Below are 21073 nucleotides of genomic sequence, written 5' to 3'. Positions count from 1 at the left end.
GCTTGTGGTAACACGAAAAGCAGAGAGCTTGAATCATACGAAGGCTTAAAAAAAAAACACAAAAAAAACCCATTACAGGTCCGGAGAGGGTGGGCACTGCAGTGTCTTGTCCCACTCCTCTAAACAAGACTCTAGGTGCTGGAAGCTGGGAAAAAAAGCCTTGTAACATATACATTAAATTTTAATTGTTTTCTCTTTCTTCCTCCCTTCACATCTCCGAAGGAGCAGCTCCTGAAACGTTAAAAGTGTAATGCCAGCTAGATTTTCATGGCTGTGCCTTTGTAGGATAAAAGATAAATGTGTCAGAGCGGGTGGGGCGGCGGGGGGGAGAATAATTTACTCTCTGATGCTGGAGGTAGACAGTTGCTTTTCAAATTCCAAGTTTTGGTCCTTTATTTTATTCAGCAGTGAAATGCCATGAATACAGAAAATAATGTCTGTTACAATTCTCAACCATGACCTTCTAATGTCAGAGAACCTTAAACGTATGGACACAGTACACAGTAATGAAAAGTATCAAAAAAAGTAGCTGAATCTCGATCGAAAGGAAAAAAAAAAAAAAAAAAGAAAAAAAAAAAAGAAAAAGAAAAATAAGTCTTCACCAATTACATAAACATATGTTTGCTACAGTCCCAATTTACTGTATACATAGGGGGATCATATTCTCAATTATTAGAGAAGGATAGCAGTAGAAAGGATACATGACTCAACTGCCAGACATAATGCTTCATAAAGTATGCACAGAGGTACAAGCAATAAATACACACATTAGGTTAAGCCTTACAGCTACGCAAAGCAGATGCAGAAAAAAGCAGGTTTGCTATTCTTAGCGAGCAATGAGAGAGAAACAGTAAAAATTCAGGTAAGTCAGAAAAGAAACACTGAGATTTTTTTTTTTCCTCTTAGAAAAAAAGTCTGGTAAATTTATGGGTCCACCAACATTTTTTTTTTTTTTTTTTTTTTACATAAGTATGCACAGTTATCAAAATACAGACAAAATCAACCCAGAAAATCCAGACAATCCTAAAATCTAGTGGAGGAGCAGATCGCAGTTCTGGAGGTCTTTCTGGTATTATGTGCAAGCAACTATTTTAGACATTTTTTTTTTTTTACTTAATTTATACAAAACCCATGCAAATCTACAGGTAATATGCATTCTGTGGCTGACAGGTTTTATCCCTCCCAAAACAGTATATCTGAGGTAATGCACTCCTATGCATTGTACGTACATTTAGGCCATCGTCCCAATGATTTTTATTATATTCTTTTTATTAGTTCTCGTTTCCAGTCCACCAAATGATTTTTTTTTTTTTAGACATGCATTTTTAAAACACAATATTCCCTTACAGGTAATCTATACATTATCATTCTACAAATGTTTGAGGAAAACCTATTACAATGCAAATCTTCCGTATCTTGACGCAGGGAATGTAAACGTTGGTTTGGAGCCACGTCCTATGAGACAAAGCGTAGTAAAGTGTAACAGCTCTTGTGGCATTCTCTCGTGCAATCTGTTGTAATTGTTCTGAATTTGTTGTGCAGAGGTAGAAGCTTTCAGAAAGCCTTTTTGGGTAAGTGGGAGAACCCTTTTTTTTTTTTTCCTTTTCCTTTTTCTTTTCTTTTTTTTTTTTGTTGAAAGACGCGGCGTCCTCTTTATTTGGTGTGATAAGATTATTAAGAACGTCGTCTTCAAGTCGTTTTTGCTGACTCCAGCTAAGTATTGAAGGGATAAGCTTTGTTCCTGGGCCCAGTACCCTCTTGACTGGCACATGTGTGTGTGTGTGTGTGTCTATGTGTGTGTGTGTACCCTACATGCTGCGGTGTTTGTACAGTACTGCGTGTGTCTTGTGTGTTGAGCTCTTCCAGCCAGTCCCTTGGCTTGGCACGACACTTGAAAACAGCATATGCACAGTGTGTTTCCATTTTGGTCAAAACAAGCAGCCGCGTTGCTCGTTACAGCACGGATGCGAAGCCACGTCGGGCGGTTCTTTGACAGCATACGTTTTTTTTTTTGTGTGTGTGTGTGGTTTTTTTTTCTGCAGCGAGAGATTTAACCAAACCAAGAAAGTCGGCAGACCAAACAAAAAGAGGGAACACCCAGGGGTTTGGGGGGGGTTTGGGGGGGTACTGTGTGTGTGTATCCTAGTTTCTGACCGTGTATGTGTGTGTGTGTGTGCGTTAAGGATTTTCTTTATCCCATACAAGAGGAGGCAGAATTTTGTGTAACTTTGGTTTACTGAAAACGGAAATGACCATTAAAGCAACGACACTTTTCTAGATGACATTGGCTGTGAGGGAGATGGGAACGATTTGAACGTAGCTTTCCATGGCAACTACTGAGCAGGCTACCTATACAGAGTACGCGACTTGCATCTATATAGTCGAAGCTGTGACCCACGCGGGGAGGATTGGATGACGTTAAAGCAAATATCACCTAGAAAAGATTCCCTTTCACCTTAGATACCCTCTTCTGCAATGGCTATAACTATTTGCTTCCACATGGTAACCAAGCCACATCATTTCATATTAACTTGAAATTATGACTTATTTGGCTTCACTAGATATTTTTCATGTTTGGTTAGCGATGTTTTCAGGTTGTTTTTTTTTTTGTGTGTTTTTTTTTTTTTTTTGACGCGGCTCAGAACAAAACCGCCATGGAAATAAGACAGAATTTTGGACAGTCCCACTCAGAACGATACATATTCACCAGGTTAGGAAACAGAACAAACCAAAAAAAAAAAAAAAAGAAAGTAATAAAGAAGAAAGAATGACTTTGGATGTGTGTAGCGAATAGTAGAAAAATCAAAATAAACTTCACGACAATACAATGTTTCTGCACTTTCCATTGAATACACAAATGTTTTGGTCATGATCCACTTTTACAGTTAGCTGCTCTCTACCAGTTTGAACCACCAGCACCAAAAGCATGTAGTTTGAACATCACGTCGCCTTTTCCTTTTTTTTTTTTTTTGTGTTGTTGTTTTCTTCCCCCTACGGTACGTCTGGCAGGAAATCTTCAAAGTGGACGCTTTATGAGTCATCAAATTACACATCAAAATCAGCATTTATTTTCCGCTCTCTTATTTCTCATGAACATCTTTGTATAGGGCTAAATGAAACAATCCCAGAGGTTATTCCAAGGTAGTTTTGCGGAACAAAAGCTTCTCTTTGTACTAGTTTAAAGTCACAGAAGGCGGACCAAGAGGAGTTTGGCGGCTTCTGTCTATAAGCTATTGGCCATTGCTAGTGTTGGCTTTGGTTTCTAGCTGTTGCCTGTGACTGTTTGCAGGTAGACAAAGCTTTCGAACGAGGAGGTAAGGAGGAACAGCGAGAAGAAAAATGATGCAGAAATGCATTTGTTGTGTAAATGGTGCTTTTAACAAACTTTTTTTTTTGTTTTTTTTTTTTAAATCCCCAAGTCAATTCCAGTTTTTTTCTCCTTTTTTTTGGCGATTTTTTAAAAAATTTATTTAAATCACAAACAGGTAACAGACTGGAAGCCAACCTTTTTTTTTTTTTTCCTTTTTCCTGGACAGCTGTAACAACAGTCATGGTACCGCAGTTCTGTTACTGGTGTGATTCAGGGAATGGCATTTACAGTCGGTGGTGCCTAAATGAAATCACATTTGGAGATAAACAATGGTTAAAACAAAAGAAAACTAAGGAAAGAAAAAAAGAAAAAAAAAAAGTCAAGCTGAAAATAATATACTGGATTTCTTAATAGTAGCAACATACAGGCAGTGACACAAATTTCTGAGACTACTCCTGTGCAAATGATAACAGAGCAACAACTTGAATTGAACCAGCAATTGTCTCTAGACATTAACAACTACTGTGGGTTGGGTTATTCACAAACAGAAGATGTCTTCCTTTTTGGCAGTATATGAGGCCGCTAGCTTTCAACGGAACATGATTTGCTCATTAGTTTCAAGGTTGTTGTTTTTTCCCCCCCCCTCCATCCATGAGTCCATCATCCTTGTACTGTATGTGGCCACGCCGTCCCTAACGAAACAGGTCTCAACCAGTTTTGTTTTTGTTGGTTTTTTGTAAATCAGACATCTCATGCCTGACATGTTCAGGGAATCCCAAAGGGCTGCAACAAAGAGTTCCTTTGGACCGGTCTCTATCCAGATACATGCTTAATAAATAGTCCCAGTGGTGAGAGAGAGAGAGAGGGAGAGAGAGAGAGAGAGACAAAGAGAGCGTCAGCTGTGGTTTGCTTGGATTGTGGAGTGGTTTCTAGTCTTGCAGGAGGTCTGTGTGAGGGAAACAGTGCGACTGGGTGAAGAGATACGGCCACCAAAAACGGTATCCTAGTCACTCCAGGTCTTCCGATAAGTTCCCTTCCTCCAGCTCCCGGTCATCCTCAAGCTCTGGACTGTGATTGGCTGTCGTCACAAGTGACATCGGACAGTCGTCGTCGTCCATATTGAGCGGCTCCTCCTTAACGTGAATGGGTGGCCTGTGACACAATCACATCGGCATTAACTGTTAGTCTGCTATATATAAAAATAGAAATATTTGTGACAAATTCCTGCAGCTGAAAGAACTTCTGACCTCCAGCTCATGTTGGAATTTGTCTCGTGCAAACCCCTAAAGGGGCAGAGACAAAGGAAGAATTATTAAAAATGCAATATAATACAGGTCATGTAAAAGGGAGAAAAAGGTGGTTAATTCCCTTTGCTGTCATGCAATGTGTTGTTCAGACAACATAAATATTCCGTTGTATCAAAAAAAAAAAAAAATAACCAGGCATTACATGCATTATCTGGTGGAAGTAACAACCATGTTGTTTGTGAGACGTTAATTCGACATGATGCCTCACGTCTACTGTAAGTAAGCGCATGAAAATTGCATGAAAAACACGGCCCCTGTAAGCCCGATAAGCTGTGATGTTCCAGACATGTTTGGCATTTAAAAGTTTACTGATGACACCAGGTTGAAATACATGAAAAAGGGAAAAAAAAAAAAAAAAGGGGGGGGGGGGGGGAGGCCACATGATAAATAATGGAGAATTTCTCATCCCTGAGCCCCCTGGAGCAAAGGCAGAGGAGAGGCTTTTTTATCTAGTTAATAGAAAGCGCAGCCACTCGTTAATATGCAGGGGCTGTGCGTGTCGCTCCTCAAGAGGAAAAACCGGCAGCTAGGTTCTGCCATTAATCAACTTCAGCCCCGGCAGTTCGCTCGGACACCATGATACATGTTTTTAACTCTAAATGGATGAATATCTTTAGCCACTGTCAATAAGCGCCGAGGCAGGAAGCAGCGGCGGCTGACTGGACGCCGCTTCCTTCAGAACAACAGAGGAGTGGGAGGAGAGAGGAAGAAAGAAGAAGAAGAAGAAAAAAAAAAAAGAAGTACAGGGCGACTAACAAGAATAATAATGCTGTCACACACAAACAAGGCATAACATGATCTGGGGCCCGAGTCGGGGAGAAGGGGTTTGTGCCACGATGATAAATCTGACAAAACCTAATTATTTCTGACACATAGGATGCATCAGAAAATCCCCCAAGACTTTGAAAGAGGAGAGCAGGGGGAGAGAAAGGGGGTGTGAGAGAGAGAGAGAGAGAGAGAGAGAGAGAGAGAGAGACTTGGCAAGTGGTAGTACGTTAGGATGCGTCTCTCCTGGGCTGCCTTCATCAGTGGGAGGGGAGAGGGCGAGCGAGGGGCGGCGGTGTATTGGGCTGGGGGTGGGGTGGGGGGGTTGAATTTGAAAAGAATTTGAAAAGGTACAGATGACTTTAATATTCAGAGGCAAATACTGTAAATTAATATTCTGATGTGGTGGGGATGAGAAGAGGAGGCCCATCTTAGCAGGACGCGAGTTCGAGCGATGAATATTTCTGTGTTCTGCCACTCGGATTCACAGAGGGGGGGGGGGGGGGGGGGGAGAGAGAGAGAGAGAGAGAGAGAGAGAGAGAGAGAGAGAGAGAGAGAGAGAGAGAGAGAGAAACCTCTCTGCTAGAGGTAAAACAGGAGAAACAGCTCTGCTCCATCTGATCAGCCAATAAGGAACCTAATGAATGAAATTACTATGGATGTGTGTGTGTTTACGTATAGAAATCAGCATGTCTTCTTGAATAAAATATAGGAAAACTGTACATTTTAAGGCTGTTGCATTTTATGCATTTACATTAACCAGCTGATTTTTTTTTTTTTTAGATAAATAAAAATACAACATGAAGAAGAAAATGGCAACGCTTTGTTTATGTCTTCATTCATCTTACCTTATAAACACACTTTATTATGGTCATCCGGAATAACAACAAACTGCCTTAAACAACTTTCAATTATCGCTGCTTTGACACACTGACTGTTTTTACACTGATAAAAACATAAAAAAACTAATACCCATGATAACCTGTAAACATTTATTGCATGTTAATTTGCTAATCGTAAGCGGAATTTTTATCAAACAGATTTTATTTTGTAGTATCTGACCTCTACACAAGCACAATTCTTAGTTAATTTCGCGAAAACACCAAAACACATTTCATATGGGTCCTTTTTGGTGGGAATCGCTTCGAAAACAAAAACGGGCCTGTGCTTGAAGGCACCGCATCGATCAGCCGGCAGACCTGCTGGTAAGACCCTCGTGTGCTCTTTGATGTGTGGCTCATTAGTTGTTTGTGTGACTTACAAGAGAAATATGAGGTACTGTATTCAAAGGCCTGAGCCTTCTCACACTTTATTAAAGTATGTGGATGAGCCATTTAGTACTTAATGGCTGGCTGCCATTACCGAGTCACTCAGGAGAAAACGCCGGACTTTGCGGCGTAATAAATACGCCGTGCGCGTTCAGGAGATGCCTGCTCTCACATCAATCGGAGATTAGCGCCCGCAATCATGCAGAGGTATGTGAGGGATGCAAATAAGGTCATTAGTCCGCGGGCCTAATGGTAGGTTGGGGGGGGGGGGGGGGGAGGGGAGGCGAAGCGGCGTAGCGAGGATGGGGGGAGGATGAGATGCGGGGGGCACGAAGGCAAGGGGAGAGGATGACATGTGTGGGGGGGGGGGGGCAATCAAAGACATTCATAATACCTCACTATGATTCATTAAGTAACACCAAAGAGGGGCGGCTGCCAAACAATTACATGTAGACTCATAAAAGGGGGCGACGCTAAATCTCTTTGATTTGCCTCCTTCTGAGAAGGTGATGAAGTTCAGTGAATCAGGAGGAAGACTTTGGCCGTTCCTGGTGCTACTTTAAAGCCCTCGGGGGGTGAACATGAGTGTGTTGCTCACGCGTACACACACACACACATACACACACACACACAGACAGACACCGCAGCGTGACCCAGGGCTACCTGGTCTGCGGTTATCATCAACCTTCAGGGGAAGGGGGAAGTTTCGTCTAACTGTTGAATTGACTCGGCTGTGAAGAGGAGTCCTCTCCTGCGAGAGGCCTTCAAGGTGATGTACTATTTAGTTTAGTGCTACAAGCCACTCCATTATTTAAACGCACGCTTGCAAAAGCCGGTCATGAAAAACACATTTCTTCCATTTTGAGGTTGTCCCGGCTGTTTGAAAGGCAGGCGGGGATGGATGCAGGGAAAAGGGGAGGGAGGGGGACATCTCATCCTCCTCAGCCACTCATGTGAGTATCGTGGTGGCGTGGCCAAAGAGAGGCGAGTAAAAAAATGGGGGTGGGGGGGGGGGGGGGGGGGGGGAACGGAGAAGACAGAAGAAGAAAGAAGTCAATGCTGTCCTGTTACTAAAAATTAAATGACCTGGGGGAGTGGTAACACCAGGATTCTGTCTGGAGCGGGGGCAGATTTGCTCCACTTAACACTCCATTTCAGAGCGGGGTAAACACGTCCAAATAGATTAACGTATAGATGCGTGGCGCAAACGCCTTACTCTGTCCTCTCAGATACACTCAGCCACGAGGAGCCGGAGTGCATCCTTTCTCCATTACAGGAGTGGTTAGAGGCATGTCGACTGACTGCAACACCGGCTGTGATGGACAGCAGGATAAGAAGCATTCGGGTGGTAATTTCAGTGTTTGTGTGTCTCAACGCGAGGCCTCACGGAGACCTGCGTGACATCACTGGCTCAGACGTCACTGAAACTCGCGTGAGATTTAAAAAATTTTTTTTTTTAACTCTCTCAGTTACTTTATAACAGAAATGGGGAAGGGGGAGAATTTTAAAGTAATTAATGCCCCACGTGCTAAATATTAATGGGAACAGCCTTGCATAAAATATAACAGCTAAACCGCTATAATGCAGACAGTGGCGTAATTAAAGACGGATGTGTAATAGAGCCTATTTATAGACCCTGTTACTCAAAATCTCAGGTATAAGCCCAGAGGCGGTGAAATTACCACAGCTGATACAGGAAGAGAAAAGTCTGCTTACGACAGGAAGATGGAACTTGAGCCTTGCCCTCAGGTCAAAGTGAAAAAATTAAATAAAAATCCTGATAGCATGGGTTAAATGTCAGACAATTAAACTAACAAAGGGCAAAAAGACTGAAGTGGATTCACCGGAGGAGTGGACGAGGGGAGGGGGGGTCCCGACATGTGCTTGCCATCTCAGGTAAGTACTCCTAAAAATGTGTGAGGTGCTAATTATCCTGTTCCCATCGCATTTAACATTTCGTGACATTAAAGAGGCACCGTGAGAGATTCAGTTTGGGCTGAGGGGATCACAACTTCACTTTGGTGGTCGTCAGTGAAAAACATGCAGCGGGTTTGTTTTTTATTTAAGGCGCAAGCAGTGCTGAATGTTGTCTAAATGAGCATTAAATGTTAAGTTTTAATGCTTGTTATTTTGGCACCAATTATGTATTGATCCATGCAATCACTTGAAAGTACATGGTTGATCAGAATGAGACTTCCCTGATTAAATAAAAGCTGAATGGAAAAAGCTGCATGCTTATTAGCAGTCTAATTCAACTTGCACAAAAAAAGAAACTGCTTTATCGTCATGCTATCATTTGTATTTTGAAGATCTTGTCAGAGGTAAAACCATTCAGAAATACAAATCTCTTCTACACTTGCATGTTTCCTGTGTGTGTGTGTGTGTGTGTGTGTGTGTGTGTGTGTGTGTGTGTGTGTGTGTGTGTGTGTGTGTGTGTGTGTGTGGACTTACATGTGTACTGGAGGGGAGTATCCGGGGCTGCCGTGTCCGTTGGTGTCCAGGTGGTCGAGCGACCCGTTGAGCTCCTCGTGGCCGGACTGCAAAAGGCTGGGGGGGCTGTTGCTCATCGTGACTGGGGGGCTGCCACCCAGCAAGCCGGGTGGACTCCCGCCCAGCAGCCCGGGCGGACTCCCGCCGGTCAGCACACAGGGGTCTCCACCTAGGAGGCCGTGGGCGCCTCCCATCGGACCGGTGTTACTGCTGCTCATGAGCCCGGGGGTCCCCAGCAGAGGCAGGGAGGTCTCTGCCAGGGCGGCCTGCCCAACAGGGGAAGAAGACACAGAATTAGACTTTCACTGGAACAGACCGGTGAGGAAACAGACACAAGAACAAATGGTTGACGAGCAGAAAATGACGTCGCCGCAAGAAAAGGCGAGAGAATGTATGTGAGGGAGGAAAGTTTTGGAGGCAGAATCAGACGTAAAAAAAAAAAAAAGAAAGGCAGCTGGGTGAATAATACAGTTTAACAAAGTCATTATCAAAACGCGCTCGCTTCGTCTCGTTCTGTTCCGAGCCGCTCAACCTGACGGAGTCACGTTGCTGACAAATACCTCCAATTCCCGTGCCCTTGTGCAGTGTGGCTATTAAACAAAAAGTCCCTCAAAAACTTTATCTCAAAATAATAAAAACTCCTGACATTTTCGCCTGCTGCGCATTAAAGTTATATACAGTGATTAAACTTTTAAAGTTTTTGCCATGAGCACCTCGCCGGCGTACACTATGAAGCCAAATCATTTATGACAGCTTAGATAAATATTAATGCACATGCCCTTGCATTTGCACATGCCGCTATCAATCTAGGGTGGCTGCTACGGCTGAAAGAAAGGAAAAAGAGAGGCGGAAAAAGGAGCAAGAGCTGCTGCTTGATTCAACCACAGGGTGGCCTTCTGAGTCTGAGATGTGCAAAGGAAGGAGGGAGGAAGGGAAGGTGTGAGAGGAGAGATAGAGAAAAACAAAAGCTGAGAAAGAAGCAGTAACATGAGTTAAAAAAAAAAAAAAGAAAAAGAAAACTTGCTCACTCTTATGCAAAGTGGAGGAACTAATATGGAGTTCTTTTGTGCACTGTAGCCACACTCATTCAATCTCATTTGTCAGTCAATCAGGCGGCGGCTCTGTCTGTCAGTCAAACAAACAGGCGGCCGGTGAGTCAGGGTTTCTCCACAGCTTTTTGGTTTCGTACCTGTAAGCTGGCGTTTAGTGCGGTTCCATAGCCGAGACTGGACGGCAGATTCTTGACAAGTGATGGGCTCCTACACACAGGAAGCAGACAAAACAAAAGACATTGGTTGTGCGGACGATGTAATGTTCAGTCTGATGGTAACATGACAAGAGTGAACGGAGGCAGGTGGGATTCAGATTATTATTTTTTTTTCCCCCCACTGATCCTCAACACAGCGTTGAAGCTCTTCATCTACAGCGAGGTGCCTCAGTTCTTACCCTGTGATCTTCTGCGACCTGCGTTTCTGGTACTCCACCTCGTCTACCGTCCACACCGCCCCCTTCACGTTCTCCACCCGCACAAAGCATTTGTGCAGACTGAGATTGTGGCGAACAGCGTTCTGCAGAGAGACGGGCACACAGGTCAGAGGGATGAGGTAAAAAGGAATCATATTCATTCATTATCTGTCAAAAAAAAAAAAAAAAAAAAAAAAAGAGTCCTGGAAATTGATTTTTTTTTTTTTCCTCTTGCATTTTGAAGAAATTCTTAACATTCACACACCATTGATTTAATTAGTAAAAATTGAGTGAGAGCGAATGCTCTTACAAGTCCTGCACACAGTACATATCAATCAGAGTAAGTAGGCTAAAAGGAGGTAATCAGCATAGCGAATGGCTTATGGTGGTGACAGAAGTGGTAATGCCGGGCCTTGATAATGGTGATGTCAGTAACCCTTCCTGTTCCAGAAAAGCATTGCTCTTAATGGACACATCGTTTTCAAGATGACAGTTAAAAAAAAAAAAAAGGAGAGTCATCAGGAGGCTCTGAAGAAAGGCTGGATTTAACTGAACCGCACCTGGTTGTCCATACGTCCAAACATTCTGCAAGTGCTGCCACATACAGTGATGACTATGTACTTACATGACACAAGTGCCAATTAAATGTATTATTAGAGCCGTGTTTAGATTAAAATGTCAAAAGAGAAAAACAATAAAAACCATAAACCTATGCAAAAAAGTGAGTCTTATATTAATATGACCACCTGACCATAATTAAAACATGCATCAGACTCTACAAATAATAACCTTGGCTTTAATATCCTTGCCTTACATATTTATCATCTCCCTCAGCTTGGTGTGTACTGCTCTTTCTCCAAGAAAAAGGGATTCAGAAAAAAAAAAACGGAAAAAAAACTCATAAGCAGATCTTGCATCTGACCTGAAAATCCCAGGATTTGATTGATCTTAATGCCCATGGCTCTGAATATGATAATTTTAATATTAATGAGCAAATGAGCAGTTTTATTATGCATGCTATATAGTTAGAACTAATAAGCTTCTGGGTGAGAGAAAAGAGAGAGAAAGGAAAAGTGAGGTGGGGGGGTGGGGGGGCAGATCCCTCTTTTGAGCTGATGAGACCAAGCTCAGATATTAAACTACCTTTCATTTCTTTCTCTCTTTTTTAAAAAAAAAAAAAATTCTCTCCGTTAATCAAATGACAAGCCCATTGCTGATCGTGGCACTAATGCTTTACAAAAGGGAATTGTAGAGCTTGCAGATGTAAATAGATCACCTTGGTTATTGTGCAGAGGGACGACACATGGAGATGAGATATTTTTAATGTCACTGTGGTTCCACTGCCACTGTGTCAGAGGAACAGAAGGATTTCTTCAGGCCACCAAGAAAGAGAGAAAGTGTAAAACTGCACATGTGCAGATGGCTGTATTGTTTATGTGTCGCAAACAAGCGACAGAACCGCTGAGGACGTCTCCCGTCGTGACATTATTACGCAGCACAACGCATCGCGTACTGTACCTAACAAACTGGAAAAGGGCAACCGATCTTTTTTTTTTTTTTTTTGCATGCCCTCCTGAATTGGTGATCACACGCCCATGTGCTCATTTGCATCCCAAATCCAAATTAATTCACTTTGCTAAATCTAGTGCTGCGACACGTCTTGCATGCTGATGAGTGCCTGCTTTCAGTTTTCCCTCCAGTCCTCTTGTGCCGCCACAAAGGCTAAAGGCAGGCTAACGAATGACGCGCTGGGGCCGCGGGGATGAAACGGCGCGGACGCCGACGCTCGGCGAGGCTTTTCCTTTATCAGCGGGCAGACACGCTCCTGGTTAAAACATGTGCTGCGGGAAAGACATTTTTTACCATCTTTGTGCGGCAGACAGGACAATAAAGTCGCGGGGACAGATATACAAATGGGGCCTTTTGTGTGGGTAAATAAAGCCGTCCATGACAGGTCAATTCTCACTTTCCACCCTGCACTGCTTCCACGCTTAACCCCTGTCTTCCACACAGTTTATGGGTTTGTGCGTGTGTCCTGCTCACGCCGCACACCGCTGTGAACTGGTTAATAGGCAAACAGCCATCTTTCTTCCTAATTAACCAATGATACGCAAGAGAAGGTGGTTTCAGGAACAGGAGGAGGGGTGCATCTCTTAACAAAAGGTGCTGATGATGGAGTGGCTGCTGTATAATTAGTGCGTCAGGGCCCTCTCCTCTCCACGCCGAGCCTCCGCTATTAATTGCACCAAATTAGAAAACGATATCTGGGGGAGAACAATTCTTTCAGCTGTCATTTCCAAACAGAGAAGGCAGAACGGTGGAAAAATAAATAAGAGGAAGAATGGGCTCTATTCAGGAAAAAGGTTAGGAGGAAGGGGGGGGGGGGGGGGGGGGGGGGGCACTGATCGCTCTGTGCTGAGTAAATATATGCTTTTTTAAGGATTTGTGTTTGACTTCAGCGGGGGGAAAAGGAGTTCTCTCGGCTGTGAGAGGAGTGAGAGTGCATGGTGGGGTGGAGGTGGAAGGCTGCGTGGGGGGGTGGGGGGGGGTCAGGGTTCAGCGGGGTTACCTTCCAAGTTGCGGCATTGCGTCTGAAGTAGGCGAACGTGCGTGTGAACCAGCTGTAGATTTCATTAAGCGTTAACTGCATGTCGGCAGAGTCCATGATAGCCTGGAATGAGATGACATCAAATAATGGCTTACTAACGAGGCCAGGTAACACACACACACACACACACACACACACACACACACACACACACACACACACACACACACACACACACACACACACACACACACACACACACACACACACACACACACACACACACACACACACACACACACACACACACACACACACACACACACACACACACACAGCCTGAGAGTGGCAGGAAAGGAGAGTGGACATGTGTGCGTGTGTGTGTGTGTGAGCGAGAGCTGCCATGATTCATGCAGCAATTAATTTTAATCTAATCAGGCAAAGTTAATTTATTTCCCACTCACCTGTCTTATGAGGGTTGCATAAGTAAATGGCGGTCTGACATCTGCGTTCTTATAAAACTCGTAGTTTGGGGCAATCTCTGGAAAAATAAATACTGTGTCACCACCTGAAATAATTGGTAAATTTTATTCCTTTAGGTATTGAATTTACTCAGAGTTTCAACAAATTAGAATGGGAGGGGGGAAGGTGGGGAGGGTGGAGATCGAGGGTGGGGGGGTTGGGAGAAAAAGAGGGAGGGGTGGGAGAGAAAGACAGAGAGGGTAGGGGGGCACATCAAATCAGCATTTTCCATGTCTAACAAAATGCATTTTTAATTAATATCTCTCGTGAGGGATCTTAAACACTAATACATCCATAAAATGAGATCCGTGTAGTTAGTTAGGGTGAAGTTGAATAATTTATGTTTCTTCACACTAAACACAGAGAGTAAATATAAACATCAAAGACGGACCGTTTAAAATGCAAAGCTTAATACACGGGATGTCTTAATGTAATAAATATTGTATTTTCTTTCCCCCCACCATTATTTGAACTTAATTAACATTCATGTAATATTTATGTGCAGAGGAAGTTCTTGTCTATTTACATACAGAGTGATTAAACACAGACTTGCTTTTATAAACCCACCAGACATCTCGCATTGCTAAGACCAACAAGCCTCTGTGATTGCGCGTGTGTGTGTTTATGTCAGAGGACGCGAGTGTGTGCGAGTGCACTTTCATGTCTGCGTGCGATTACGGCAGCAACTATTAATAGTCCACTGCTCAAGAGTTGAGGTATCACATGCAATTTTCTATTTCAACATTATTTTATTCATCGTACTTGAGCAGAAATTTAGTTTAAATGTTGAACTTAAGCGTTATCAGATTGGGAGAGACGGCTAGAATGCCTGAATGGTGTGTGTGTGTGTGTGTGTGTGTTAGAACTACTCATTTTCATTTCAAGCAAATTAGGCTAATTTCCTTCAAAATCAAACTTCATGTCTTTTCCTGATACTTTGATTTGCTTGGAATTTAATTAAGTACATGGACTGAAATGTGTGTGTGTGTGTGTGTGTGTGTGTGTGTGTGTGTGGTGTGCTGAGTAGTTAGTCCTACCTGACGACAAAGGCATGGAGTATTTGTCCGAGTGGCGTCTGCGCATGGCTCCCATGCTGGGCACGTTTGCCCCTCCCAGTACCGACGGCACCTGGGGCATGGCGGTCATGGGTGTGATGGGCGCTGTGGGCGTGGTGGGTGTCTGAGGTAAGTTGGGGGGCGACGCTGAGGGCAGGTTCTTGGACATGGTGACACTGGACACCAAGTTGAGCTGCGGCGGACGGGAGACAAAAAAATATATTAAAAAAAAACAAGCTTGGTGGAGAGGGGGAGAGGAGACAGATACAAGTGGGGGGCAGCGGGGGAGGAGGAGGAGGAAGAGGAGGGAGGCATTATTTTGCGGTTTCTCTGACAGAGCGGAGTGTCTCCTCTCCTCCTCTCTAACACAGCTGTGTTTCCACTAACAAGGCTCGTGGAGAGGAGCCAGCCCATCTCCACTAATTACAACCACCAAATTGTATCATAAGAATTCTAATTAGAGCACGCTGTTCAAGATTATCCAACGATCAGCCTCCGTGTTATCCTGGCCCCATCTCGCTTTATCTCTCTATTTATCACACCCTCCCTGGCTCCCGCCCTCCCTCTCTTCCTTTCTATCCACCCCTCCGCAGCAACCAATAATCCGTATAGACTGAGGAGATGAGCTATTGAAGACTCGCGTTATTGGTGGGATCTTTTTGCCAACACGGGTTATCTGACCTTGTTACATGAGATAGTTACACTTTGTCGCCCCAATCCAAGTCACTATCGGGCTTATTACAATGGTGCAGCTGTTAGCGATGGTGTCAGCACCCTGAAGCCAGGCGCTGTACACAAGATCAAACTACATGAAGATCATTCAAGATAGTAGGGTTTGTGCAAAAGCAACAGATTTCCTTGATTGTTTTGAGTCCGGGTCGGGTTTTCTATGGTTTTCTCTGACAGTCCAAAAACATGCATTTGAGGTTAATTGAGGACTTAATTCAGACATTCTGCTGCAGGATTCTGTAAACAGACGGAATTAGTGTGTATTATAGCATACTATGGTCCCATCTATTAAGTCTTCCTCTTGTGCCAGATTTACAAACTTGTTTTAGATAATTCATGTGGACTACACTATAAGAGGGTGTAAGAAGTTGAAGCATCCTGGCGAGGAGGCCAGCATCATCAGGACAGATTACCAATGATTTGCAATACATGCAAAGCAAGTGTTATTTTCTTGACACTGCAAGCCTCATTTGATAGGTAAGAGTTTGAGAGTATAATCTAAATGACTTCATGGAAACTTTTTGATCATGGGACGTCAAATCGCCAACAAGTCTGGAAGCCATTCCTACTTAAGAGGAGATTACAATCAAAGATGCATCGTCCCTAATTGAGTGAGACTTGCAGTGTGTGAGGAATTATATAAGGCGGGAGTTTGTGTTCATTCTTGCCGTTTAACGCTTCAAGTTAAGAAAATCTGCTCGGACATTTCTGGCCACTCCAGACACACGTGCGCTCCTTATCTCCGTCTCCTCCGTTCCTTCATCATTAGCGATGAGAGAGTCTTGGCTACCTCTGGCTCGAATGCCAACTGTGGCCGCTAATCGTCGGCTTTTCCACCACTTTCGCATTTGCTTCCCAAATCTCATGTGAGAGCCTCTAACCGACTGGAAAATTCCTAACTGACCTTTTAGTCTCTGCGCTAATTTAGCTGGAATGGTAATGACATCGTTACATATTCAAGCCAAATTGCCTTAATTGTGAGTCCACAAGTGGAATGCATCCGTTGCGAGAGTTCGAATTAAAACCGACTTGAAACATGGAGGGGAACGAGGGGCCGAAAGGCGCTGGGAGACAGAGGGGGTGGGTGGGTGGGGGTAGATTTGTGGCATGTGTTGATAAATACGATAAAATGTCAAGTTTGAGAGACTCTGGTGGATGTAGAGGTTTTCAGATGATAATTATGTGCCCACTTAGCTGTAATGAGCCGCTATAGAGACGGGCTGGGACAAGGGCTGGATGCCTAAACAGGCTCCTGCTAAGAACAGAGGACGAGGAGAATAGTTGGTGGACACTGACAAATAGATTTAATGCTATTTTCATGAATAAATTCTTTATCAGAACAGTAAGTAGTTATTAACTGATTTAAACCTGTTTTTTGGAGGGGTTTTTTACCTCCATACTGCAGAAAAATCCCAACTTTTTATCCAATTCCAATGATTAAGTGATTTTTCTCGCCTGTTGTAAGGTCATTAAAGTTGGCAATGTGAAGTTCATAGTGGGTCAGGCCGTCTGAATAGATAAACCAGCCCATAAACGGTGAGAAAGTGGCTGCAGTTTCATGAAAAGGTTGTTTGATAAACACTCACATTCTATACGGTAGGAAAACATCTAAAATATGCAAACTAAATTCTAAATAAATGCCCTCCTCGGTGCATATGGGCATGTATATTTATAATGTTAGAACATAATTTCCACGTCCTTTCTCCAACCTCTTTACCGACGAGAGAGGGCGACGCGCGAGACATGTTTGCGCGAGTGTAATCCCATTTTGGCAAAACAGAACTGATTACAGTCAAACGGGAGGAGTGAGCACTTTGTCACCACTCGCTCATCTGAACACACACTCAAGGTTGGGAGGAGGAGGAGGAGGAAAAGAGGGAGAACTTATTATTCAGAACTTGCATCCTTCCTAACTTTGATTCTCATGCATTCATGGCATGGCCAAAAGGGAGCATTTAATGAAGGGTATAAACGCCGTCTTATTGGAGACAGTGCACCGGTGTGCTGCTCTCTGTCATGGGCGTCACTAAAAAGTGAATAAAAGCACTTAGACCAAGGGTTTTTATATAAAAATGAGCAGCCTATGTTGTACCTGTAATTGTGCCGGGTGTATTTTTACGCCGTCATTAGAAGTATGCCCTCTAATCCCCCTTTTGTTATTCCCTGCAACAAAATTGTCATCTCACCTCCCCTTAAAATCCGGGGAAGGCCTTAAAACTGAGGACTTAACTGTTCGTTTAGGAATTCTGTCTGAATTGCCCCCACCATCAAATGCAATTAGCTGCTCTTTCATGTGTGCTTTATGTAATGCAATACTTCATTAGCATCATTCATTCATATTCAGGCTTGGATTATAGGCTGCAAATTCTTCATTGGGCGAGATGGGACCGAGCTGCTGGAGTTTTGAAGATTTAAAAAAAAGAGAGCGAGAGAGAGCGAGAGAGAGAGAGAGAGAGAGAGAGAGAGAGAGAGAGAAGGGGAAAGAGAAAAAGAGAGAGAGATTGAATAATGAAAAGGGAGTTTGATTCCTGATGGAATTATGGGATAATTACGCTATCTTGTGATTATCTACATTCTATGATGAGCTGATGAGGTAAATTATTCTATTGAAAGTAGGCACTTACTAAGCAGCAGAAACATACTAACAATGTTTTGCTCTCAAATATTTCAAAACGCCTAAAATTGGAGGGAAATAATGTTTGCCTGAATGCATCATCTTAATATCAAATCCAAATAGTGACTGGGAGAGATGCATTGATAATCATTCAATCTGAAAGTAAAAGGCGAGAGAAAGAAAATGGAGAATGACATCATTTTTCTTTCTCAATGACCCCCTTTTTTCACGATTTGGGATTTTCTTTCTCTCTCCCTGTAACCAATTTCAGCTCCTCCGTGGGTATTTATGTCAACACCGCGCCATCTTTGGCACTTGGCTGTAATTTTCAGGTGTTTGTTGTTAAAATGACATACCTGCTCCTCTCTCATTCCACTTTCGAGTGCCGCCGCAGCCAGTGAGCCAAACAGTCATCAGCAGCCAACAGGTTGTTTTGGCTATTATATCTATCACGGAGAAATGACCCGGCGTTTTAGCCAAGGACTCCACCGCTCTGCCATCTAATACACTTCCAAACTCTATTGTCCCCTCGCAGCGCCCAATAACTGATAAGAAGCAGCTGTAACTCGGTATTACAAATCCCATTCACCCCCTCCTCTTTCTCCTTTCATCTTCTGTCGCTCACTCACGCGACTGCTTGCACAGTTAAACTGTTCATTTTCTGTGTGGCCGCCTCCTCGTTCGAGGCCGGGCCTGTTTACGGCGGCTTGGAGAGCAATATGCACTCACTGGTTTGGGAGATGACTTGGGTTCTGAGGGCCGCATGTGCAAGTGGGTCATCATCGCCTGAAGACGCTCGCGTTCTTTAGAAAGCTGTTAAGAGAGAAGGAGAAGAAGGAGAGAGTACATTAGAGTAGATTAGAGAGGAGAGGAGAGGAGAAGAGGACACACACACACACACACACGCACAAAAAAAAAGGCGTGTTCTGCTGGCAGTCTGAGGAGAACATGTGAGGCTGGGGGAGACGCGGGCGCAGACAGGTCAGGCTAAACAAATAGCATTTCATCTTTTTGTCAATAGTAGAATTTAGGTCAGCGAGGCTCTGACAGTAACAAGCTACTTGGGCCATAAATTAGGTGGTCCTGGGTGTCTGCTCAAAGTCCTGTGGACACTGTTAGGGGGATGGAGCGCAGCCAGCAGCTGCCGAGAGGTGAAGGGGTCTTCCAAACAGGGTGCCAGGCGGCCCCGCCTCCCCGGTCCAGTTAGCTGGCCCCAGCCAGTGCCTATCATCAATCTAGTTCACGTGGAGTGACAGGGACTGGACCATGTGAAAGGGTGACCCCCCCCCCCACACACACACCCCCTTCCTCCCCAACACACATCCCAACACACCCTTAATAACCACACATATGGATCTAACATAAAGAGAAACAGACAAGGATGTAGGTGTGCGCACACACAGAGGTGCACACGTACACAGAGCTGGGTCTCATTACTAGTGACGGCTCTCATGGCAAAAAAAACCAAAAAAAACCAGAAAGAAATGGTGGGAGTAAAGACCGAAAGAAAAAAGAAGAGAGGAGAAGAGACAGGACAGACGACACAAGTGCACCGCTGTAATTGGTCACAGTGTTTAGAGCAGGCTTCAATAGCTTTGTGTCACAGTGAAAAACAAACACAGACAATGAAAGATAAATAAATTGCAAAAGATCCCCCCCCCCCCCTTTTTTTTTTATTATTTCCAGGCCAACACAGTTTATTTATTTTTAAGACATCCCAGATGGCTAACAATTTAATACAAACTGTTTATCAGACCAGAAAATAACCATGTGTGGGAGGAAATGCCTGGCCTGCGACTCCGGTGGAGGGTAAGTGAGCGAGAGAAAGAAAACAACTTTTCAATTGGATTTGTTCTTTTTTGTTTCGTTGTCAACCTCTTTTTTTTTCTTTTTTTTTTTTACACAATCCTCTGTCAAACGTTGGTTATCGAGCATACTTTGTCCCTAAAAGTTGTATTTGGATCTAAAACCCGAAACACATTTTCCCATAAGACACAATAAAAAATGGATTAATCCGTTCCAGATCGTCTAAAGCAGACACGGACAACTGGCAACCCATATGTGGCCCCCCTCATCCATGTGATGCGTCCCCTGAGCCAATTTAAAAAAATAATAGTTAATGGTCGGATGATGCTCATTTTAAGCACATTTAAACCAGGTATCAATTCAAATTACTCAAAATTATTACATTGATTTCTTTATAAAAATATCCTATAAATGCATGAGGTTGAAAATACAGCACAGTTACAAGTTTGTGGAGGGGGATTACATTTTGCTATTCAAAAAAAAGTTAATGCGAGTGTATTATATTCTGACATACCTATATATGAATGAGCTATGAATGAGAAAAGTCAGCTGCACAGCCAGAGCCCGGCTGCAGTCGCTTTGTCATACTTCTATATCACCGCTATTGTTCGAATTATTTCACTTTATGACATTCTGCTTTCACAAGTTTTTTTTGTGTTACCAGAGGAGAATATCACGAAAACTATTACCCAAAATCGACGTGGAATACAGTTTGAGTTCACCGAGTGACGCGCACAGTGATGACGCGCTGTTGCCCGGCAACCAGTTCGCCAGCTGAGTCAGTGAACGCCAACCGGTGCATTTCAGAGTTTGTAAAGTGAACTGTTCCAAAACTGAGATTTGTCTGTATCTTTTTTTTTCTTCCCCCAAAACACGTGTGGGGGTAATTACCCGGATTTTAAAAGTGCCCAGCTCCGCACAAATCGTCACAATGAACTCAGGCCTCAGACGGACTGTTTTCCGGCTGGCATTGAGGCGAAGCCCAGTTTAAAACACACACATAGCTATTTGTTTCTAAAGGAAGAGCAGCCATGTCGGCAGTGCTGAGTAATAATGTCGCTCAATCAGCGCTCTCATTATCTAGCCAGCATGACTTCTTAATAAGGTCACGCTCCACCTACTGAAAATAGTTCCCTCCTTTTGAGCTTTCTTCAGGTGCAAAGTGCAGTTAATTAACACAGCAGACTGGGAGAGA

At 43.6% G+C, this 21073-nt stretch overlaps 1 protein-coding gene across 5 annotated transcripts in view; it reads right to left on the bottom strand.

Annotated features, from left to right (window-relative positions):
• Positions 1 to 2630: 2630 nt before the first annotated feature.
• foxp2 (forkhead box P2) overlaps positions 2631 to 21073 on the bottom strand; it is a 105164-nt gene continuing 86721 nt past the window's right edge. For 4 of the 5 annotated variants that reach the window (XM_080492020.1, XM_080492022.1, XM_080492019.1 and 1 more), the window contains 9 exons: positions 18802 to 18885; positions 14712 to 14922; positions 13617 to 13720; positions 13174 to 13275; positions 10587 to 10708; positions 10330 to 10399; positions 9102 to 9406; positions 4558 to 4593; positions 2631 to 4462 (listed from right to left, as the gene is read on the bottom strand). In XM_080492020.1, the coding sequence (XP_080348146.1) occupies positions 4318 to 4462; positions 4558 to 4593; positions 9102 to 9406; positions 10330 to 10399; positions 10587 to 10708; positions 13174 to 13275; positions 13617 to 13720; positions 14712 to 14922; positions 18802 to 18885 (1179 nt within the window). In that variant the 3' untranslated portion in view covers positions 2631 to 4317. The remainder of the gene's footprint in view (positions 4463 to 4557; positions 4594 to 9101; positions 9407 to 10329; positions 10400 to 10586; positions 10709 to 13173; positions 13276 to 13616; positions 13721 to 14711; positions 14923 to 18801; positions 18886 to 21073) is intronic. The other variant, XM_080492021.1, reaches the window with a different exon arrangement.

The sequence above is a fragment of the Lipophrys pholis genome (genome assembly GCF_963383615.2).
Source record: "Lipophrys pholis genome assembly, chromosome: 22".
NCBI classification, from domain to species: Eukaryota; Metazoa; Chordata; class Actinopteri; order Blenniiformes; family Blenniidae; genus Lipophrys; species Lipophrys pholis.
This window is presented reverse-complemented; position numbering and strand designations above follow the sequence as displayed.